Source organism: Trichechus manatus, unplaced genomic scaffold (assembly GCF_000243295.1).
Source record: "Trichechus manatus latirostris isolate Lorelei unplaced genomic scaffold, TriManLat1.0 scaffold00217, whole genome shotgun sequence".
Lineage (NCBI taxonomy): Eukaryota > Metazoa > Chordata > Mammalia > Sirenia > Trichechidae > Trichechus > Trichechus manatus.
Window position 1 is genome coordinate 548,158 of NW_004444153.1, and position 8,123 is coordinate 556,280.

At 37.5% G+C, this 8,123-nt stretch overlaps 1 protein-coding gene across 5 annotated transcripts in view; it reads left to right on the plus strand.

Moving 5' to 3' along the window:
• The window catches only part of XRCC4 (X-ray repair cross complementing 4), a 329,420-nt gene that overhangs the window by 35,084 nt on the left and 286,213 nt on the right, over positions 1-8,123 (plus strand). For 2 of the 5 annotated variants that reach the window (XM_004388837.2, XM_023742781.1), the window contains exon 2: positions 2,739-2,888. The exons of 1 other annotated variant lie outside the window; for it this stretch is intronic. In XM_004388837.2, coding sequence (XP_004388894.1) covers positions 2,750-2,888 — 139 coding nt within the window. In that variant the 5' untranslated portion in view covers positions 2,739-2,749. Of the gene's footprint in view, positions 1-1,470; positions 1,494-2,415; positions 2,450-2,738; positions 2,889-8,123 lie in introns of all 5 variants that reach the window. 2 more of the 5 variants (XM_023742780.1, XM_023742782.1) reach the window with 2 other exon arrangements.

Below are 8,123 nucleotides of genomic sequence, written 5' to 3' on the forward strand. Positions count from 1 at the left end.
GGCACGGTGGTTTAGTAGACAAACATGAAGTAATCTTTTCAGATGGGACTTGTTCTGCTGGCAGGAGTGACTCAACGGAATTTACAGGCTCAGTGTCCCCAGCTTCCTGATTATCTGCCCATATGTCACCATCCCAAGTCTCAGGATCCCATCTCTTCCCAATCAATGCCCTTACTTTAACCTCAGACACCTCTCGATGTTTGCAATTGAGCTGGCGTTGTAATTCAGCCACTCTTACGTTAAGACTCTGGGTTTGGTTTTTAGCAATTTCGGCTCTGTTACTACAAGAAATAAGGCTTTCTTTCAAAGCACAAGTGGAAGCCTTGCGGTCACGTATGCGGCACTTGAGCCTTGACTCTGAAGCCCTGAGCACATCTCTTTCCTTCATCAGTTTGTCTAGCGAAAGTAGGACAAACCAACTAGCTTCCTTATACTTCTCATTCTGACAAAGCTGTAGAAAGATATCAGACGTGTGTTCACCCTGAGCCTCACCTTTTACCAGTACATGATCTACTGGTGGTAATATTTTGCGTATTTGTATTGCCACCTTGCTCCACAGACTAACTGACCTCTTTCCTGCTGGAAGCAGAGTCATCAACGTCTTTATGACTAACCAGGCTTGAGAACCAATTTAGAAAACTCATCCTTACAATTTTGTTTCTCTAGAACCACTCCCGGTACCAAATGTCTTAGGCTGGGTTCTCTAGAGAAGCAAAACCAGTAAAGTGTATAAATATATAGAGAGAGTGAGATTATATCAAGGAAACAGCTCACGCGATTGTAGAGGCTAGAACATCCCAAGTCCAAGTCTGTGGATCAGGGTGGAGGCTTCTCCCAAGTCACACAGCTGCAGAAGCTGGCAAGCCCAAGATCGGAAGGTCGGAGAGCAGGGCTCCTGCTCACAGGCTGTGCAGATCGACGAATCCCAGGTTTGGCAGATAAGCTGACAGCTGAAGTCCCAAGAATGGGAGATGAGACGACAGGAAGCAGCCACAGGATCCGGAGAGAGCAAAAAGCCAGAAAGTCTGCTTATATACAGATGCGGGCCACACCCCGAAGGAGACTCCTTTCCGTCTTATTGACTAATCGTGGAGTGATTACATTAAAACACAGAGAATCATGGCGCAGCCAAGCTGACACAGAATCTTAACCATCACACATACCCACTAAACTGGCTAAAATAAAAAAGATGGAAAAGTTTGCAAGGATATGGGACGACCAGAACTCTCATACACCGAGTATAAATTGGTAAAATTATTTGGAAATGTGTTTGGCAGTATGGTACTAAAACTGAACATATGTATATCCTGTGATCCAACAATTCCACTTGTAGTCATATATCCAACAGAGATGCTTAGATATTTGCTAGGATGTTTATAGCAGCATTATTTTTAGTAGTGGAAACTTGGAAACTACCCAAGTACCCAAATGCAGTTTCTTGCAAAAATTGATTTTGTTCTTCTATAACAGGTGACCAGAGAATGGAGAGAAAAGTAAGCAGAATCTGTCTTGCTTCTGAACCCAATATAATTATTTTTCTACAGGTAGAATAATGGATAAATAAATTGTACTATATGCATACAAGGGAATACTATACAGCCATTAGAATGATCTACAACTATAAAAAACAATATGGATAAATCTCTCAAACAAAAGAAGTCAGACACAAAAGAGAACATGCTGTATGATTCTAATTTACGTAAAGTACAAGAACAATCAACACTCTGATCTCTGCTAGAGGTTAAAACCGAAAAAAGCCATTGCTGTCGAGTCAATTCTGACTCATAGTGACCCTATAGGACAGGATAGAACTGCCCCATAGGGTTTTCAAGTAACAGCTGGTGGCTTTGAACTGCCGACCTTTTAGTCAGCAGCTCAGTTCTTAACCACTGCACCACCAGGGTGGTTATCTTGGGAGGTAGTGACTTGAAGAGAGTATCAGAATGAGTTCTGGAGTGGTAATGTGCTTTTTGATCTAGGTATTTCATAGTGGATTCATTCAATTTGTGAAGTTCATTAAAGTGTATTGTTATGATAGATATACTTTTCTGTGTGTATTTAATACTTCAGTACAGTATTTTAAAATGCAAAATATTTATTTGCCTCAGTCTGTGATAGTTCCATACAACCCATGTCCATTATAGGGAAGCTCCTGTCTCAGTGGCTAGAGTGTCTGAGTCACTGAACCTGGGTACCCCTTTCTTAAAGAAGGCATCACTGGGAATTCTTGGGGTCTGAGATTTTCTTACTCTGTGCTTTGTGTTTATACTGCCTTTTTATTTCACACGGTCTTTCTTTAGACAGAGTCTAAGACACTTGACCAAATTTATCCTCACTAATTACGATCACATTCAAGTCATGAGATTACTCCCAGGCCACTCACACAAGTTCTCGTAATCATTTCTTTTGTTCCAGGAAAAAGTTTATTGACTCTTGGGGAAAAGAAAAGGTAAAATTTATTCTTATTTCTGGAGATAGTAATTTTTATTCAGCTACATGATTTGGGCAATCATTTACTATGTATGGGCCTCTGCTTTTCGTATCTGTAAAACATTTGAATCAATATTGAACAAAAGTATGACTTAACTGAGGTCAATGGCTGACTAAGTCTATTATACAGTTTTTTGTTTTACTTATTTCCTTGCTGTTTTGTATAGCTGAGAGACCAGTAAAGAAAATGTCACTATTGATAGTCACAGTTTCTTGCAAAAAATGTTAATTTTGTTTTTCTGTAACAGGTGACCAGAGAATGGAGAGAAAAGTAAGCCGAATCTGTCTTGCTTCAGAACCCAATATAATTCATTTTCTACAAGTATCTTGGGAGAAAACACTAGGATCTGGTTTTGTTGTTACACTTACTGATGGTCAGTCAGTGTGGACTGGGACAGGTAATATTAAAAGCAAATTTTTTTTTAAAGTAAAATTTTAATAATATGCTTGTATTCTTCAGTCCTCAGTGATACTTCAAATTAAAGTGTCTTAAAATAGGTATTTGGATAAAAGTAATGTGATTACTTTTACGTTATTGCTACTTAATGTATACACACATTTTTAATATTTAATGCCACTTTCTATGATTTAATAAGATAGAGAAATAGCAGGTGCCCCAGGAAATTCAGGTTACCAGCTGAGTCTTAGTAGTTGGACTTTTTGGTCTGAGATTTTAAATGATTTCTTTATAGAAAATGTAAGTAGCAATTTTTATGAGTATCTCCGCAGGACTCCAGGGAAGTATTAGGAGGCAGAGGAAGCGTGGTGGGGTGGGTTGGCTGGGCCAAGGATTTGTGATGGCTTAGAAGCGTGGAGTGGTAGCGGTTTTCTTTTGACTTTCTACACTTAACATTTTTCAGATTATTTCCCAATGAACATATACTGTGTTTGCAATCAAAACAAAATAGGATTCATAGCCTAAAATTTTGTAATACAAAGTTTAAACTCACATATGGGATTTTGGCTGTTATTTTATGAAACATTTAAAATTGCAATACATTGTGAAACTTTGTTTCTTTCTGTGTTACAAAATTCTGTTATCCCACACAGTCAAAATTAAATTTATGCGTTCAAGTTTTTTTGTCTTTTATGACAGAGAACAAGGAGTGTTGCTGTTAAGATTATTGTAAAATAAAGAACTTTCAAGGGTAATGTTTATAATTCTTATTATGGTTTTTAAGCTGTAATTTTCTATGTAAGAGAAATTGGTTATGTTGGTTGATTGTTGTAATGCAGGGGTGGAGGGAACTTTTTCAGGTTAGCTCTATATGTGGTGGTGAAGTTGCAGCTAGATAACAATAGCTATTGTCTTTGGGTGATGGGATTGCATAAGGTTAAAGACTACAATAATAGGTTAATGCTGGTCATCTGGGGGAGACAACAGTTCTAACAGCACAACCCTGAGCCAGGTCTTATGTGAAGTGGTTGCTTATATGTTAAGGAATACTGTATTTATAATTTAGATATTTATAACTGGTAGATAGCTTATTCTGTGTATTGAGAATTAATGCCCAGACAGATGACTTTGAGGTGCTTCAAGAGCCTTAATTATAAAATAAAAATATTAAATTCTGATCTAGTCAATAAACTTGATTCACCAAATCTAGGAATAGTAATAGTATGTTAAGAATTTTTATCATTAAAACACTGGGGAAAAGAGTGTTCTGATTAACTCTTAAATCTTCTTTAACCAGAAATTTAAGTTGACTTAACATTTATAGGACATTTTATTTATGCTATAGAAAATGTTCTGGCAATTGTTCTTAAAATTAATAGTGTTAATGTGGCTATTGTTTCACTGGATTAGATCCCTTGAGGACAAGGAACACATCTAATTTATAAACCATTCTGTGTAAATATCTACACCATGTTTTAACACTGATAACGCTCAATGAGTATTTTCTGAACGAACGAATGAAAGGATTCCCCAGATATATAAAACCAGTTAGGCGAGAAACAAAATCAATCATTTTAGTTTAGTGCTAGCATGTTTTTGAATGAAAATCCTTTCATATTTATTTATTGTTGACATTGATCATAAATGCAGTATTCTACTGTTTATTTTCCAGCAATGAGAATTTAGTGTGACAAAAATGTAATACCAAACTTCTGTATTCTCTGGTGGGTTGTTAACATTTTGACTTCCTGTACTGGACAGGCTTTCAAACAGAAAATTTTATAATACACTTTATCTGGCCGTTTTATTTTCAAAGATAACTACTAAAGTTTTAAATCTTACATATGTTGTATGCCTTTCAATATTCGTTTTTTTTCTTATTTTAAATTTGAAGAACAAGATATGAAACCAAAAGATATATAACTTCGTTTCCAAGTTAAGTCTCATTAAGTAAATGCAATTTAGCACTTTATTGATAGAAAATAACATGATTAAAAACATTGAACCAATTAAATAATTAAAATGTATTTAATTGAATTTCCTTCCTATACCTCATCCTGTTTTTTGTACAGCTTGCTGGTTGTTGCAACCTTCAATTTGGATAATTTTTTCTTTTCTCTTTTCATTTGAGTGAAATTAAAAGGATATGGAGTTCCTTTTAATCTCCCACACACTGAAATCACTGATTTTGTTTCCATTAGCAATGTTTTATCTAATGAATGTACTTTCGGTCTAATTATCATGGGGTTGATCATCACCTCCACATTTTACAGGTTTATATCACAGGGTTAAGTCACAAAGGTGGCTAATGACTGATGATTATTGTGTGACTTTCATAGAGTTGTTACCAGCAGTAAGAAACTTAACATCACCCATATCTGGAGTAAGTTTGTTGAAAAGTAAATTAAACTTCCTTAATTCTTTTATTATCAAATAATTAGATCAAATTATATTTGTCCTAAACATAGATGTTTGGTGACCTGTAGAGAAATTATGTCACAGAACTCAGTGGAAAGAGGATTTTTAATAAATGAAGTAGTAGAGCGGGTCGGTGATGTGATACCATCAAATGCCTAATGGGATGACAAGGCTATATGCCTTGAGCTTGGACACAAAACTTTGGATATGATTGGGGGAAACTCCACAGTCTTTCAGTTGTACAATGAGATCCAAAGCAAAAAGTCTTCTTTCCTTTCTTACATATTCATCTACCCACAAATAATGTTAGAGTGACACTGTTTTGGCTCTTGTTTGTCTGAGAACAGTTGCCTGTTTTGGATCATGTTGGCCTGCTCACCTCTTATAGCCATATTATGTGGTTTAGCTACATCCCTGTTGAATTTTATTGTTTCCATTGCTTTTATTCCTAGTGTCTGGGGATGTTGGAGAATAGAATGCTTACAGCTGCCCTTTTTCCAGAAGTAACACAAAATTCAAAACTGGTGACCAAGTAATTTTTCCAGGATTAAGGTTCTAAATATCCAGTCGTATTTTCACGTTCACTCTTGATAAGAAATGTTTAAGTGAACTTTTTTTTTTTTTTTTAAACTGGTGCCTTTTACACATTTTTAAGACGAGAAATATAAATAGATGATTTTCTTGATTTCCTTTCATATGTTTTCTAGTTCTGAAAAGTGAAACATTTCATAGTAGTTACAGCGTTCATAGGTAGTTCTTGTAAGTTGCCATCGAGTTGATTCCACCTTATTGTAACCCCGTGAGTGCAAAGTATCACTGCTCAATAGGGTTTTCAAGGCTATTAGCTTTTGGAAGCAGATTTCCAGCCCTGTCTTCTGAAGTGCCTCTGGATAGTTTCGAACTGCCAACCCTCCGTAATGTAGTCGAGAACTTAACTATTTGTACCACCTAGGGACTCCTAGAATAATTCTATAACATGTGGCACTTGAATGTAATCTCCATAAGGGCTGGAAGATTTGTCTTTTCACTGTTCTATCTCAGGTGCCTAGAATTTTGCCCGGCACATAGTAGGTGTTTATTAAAAATGTTTTTTTCCTTTTATTGTACTTTAGGTGACGGTTTACAGAACAAATAGTTTCTCATTAAACAGTCAGTACACATACTGTTTTATGACATTGGTTAACAACTACACAACATGTCAACCTTCTCCATCCTTTTTTTTTTTTGGTGAAAATATACATAGCCAAAGATACACCATTTCGAAAATTTCTACATGCACAGTTCAGTGACATCGATTACGTTCTTCCAGCTGTGCTGCTATTCTCACTTTAGATGATGGTTTACAGAACAAAATAGTTTCTCATTAAACAGTTAGTACACATGTTGTCCTATGACAATGGTTAACAACCACACTACATGTCAACACTGTCCTTGCTCAACTTTGGGTTCCCTGTTACCAGCTTTCCTGTCCCCTCCTGCTTTCTAGTCCTTGTCCCTGGACTGCTGGGCCTCGTTAGTCCTGTTTTGTTTTATGGGACTGTCCAATCCTTGCCTGAATGGAAAACCTCGGAAGTGACTTCACCACTGAGTTAAAAGGGTGTCTGGGGGCCATACTCTCGGAGTTTCTCCAGCCTCTTTCAGGCCAGTAAGTCTGGTATTTTTTGTGTGTGTGTTAGAATTTTGTTCTACATCCTTCTCCAGCTCTGTCCAGAAACCTTTGTTGTGATCCCAGTTAGAGAAGTCAGTGACAGCCAGGCACCATCTAGCTGTAGTGGACTCAGTCTGGTGGAGGCTGTGGTAATTGTGGTCCTTTAGTCCTTTGGACTAATCTTTCCCTTTTGTCTTTGGTTTTCATTCTCCCTTGCTCCAGACAGGTGAGACCAGTGGAATATCTTAGATGGCTGCTCACAGGCTTTTAAGACCCCAGATGCTACTCACCAAGGTGGAATGTAGAACATTGTCTTTATAAACTGTGTTATGCCAATTGAGCTAGATGTTCCCTGAGACCGTGGTCCCCACAGCCCTCCACCCAGCAATTCAGTCCCTCAGGGAGTTTGGATGTGTCTATGGAGCTTCTGTGACCTTTCCTGGTACAAGCTGTGCCGGTTTCCCCAGTATTGTGTACTGTCTCACCCTTCACCAAAGACACCACTTATCTATTGCCTATTTAGTATTCCTCCCACCCCTCCCATCCCTGGTAACCAACAGATTGTTACTTTTTGTGTGTAAACTGTTTCATGAGTTTTTACAATAGAAGTACAATATCTGTCCTTTTGTGATTGACTTATTTCACTCAGCATAATGTCCTCCAGTTTCATCCATGTTATGAGATGCTTCACAGACTCATCATTGTTCTTTATCGTTGCATGGTACTCCATTGTATGTATGTACCATAGTTTGTTTATCCATACATCTGTCGATGAGCGTCTAGGTTGTTTCAGTCTTTTTGCTATTGTGAACAGTGCTGCCATGAACATAGGTGTGCATATGTCTATTCGAGTGATGGCTCTTATTTCTCTAGTATATATTCCTAGGAGTGGGATTGCTGGATCATATGGTATTTCTGTTTCTAGCTTTCTAAGGAAGCGCCATATCATTTTCCAAAATGGTTGTATCATTTGCATTCCCACCAGCAGTGCGTAAGAGTTCCGATCTCCCTGCAGCCCCTCCAGCATTTGTTATCTCCAGTGGTTTTGATTTGTGCCAGTAATGCCAGGGTGAGATGGTATCTCATTGTGGTTTGAATTTACGTTTCTTTAATGGCTAGTGATCTCGAGCATTTCCTCATATGTCTGCTGGCCGATTGAATGTCTTCTTT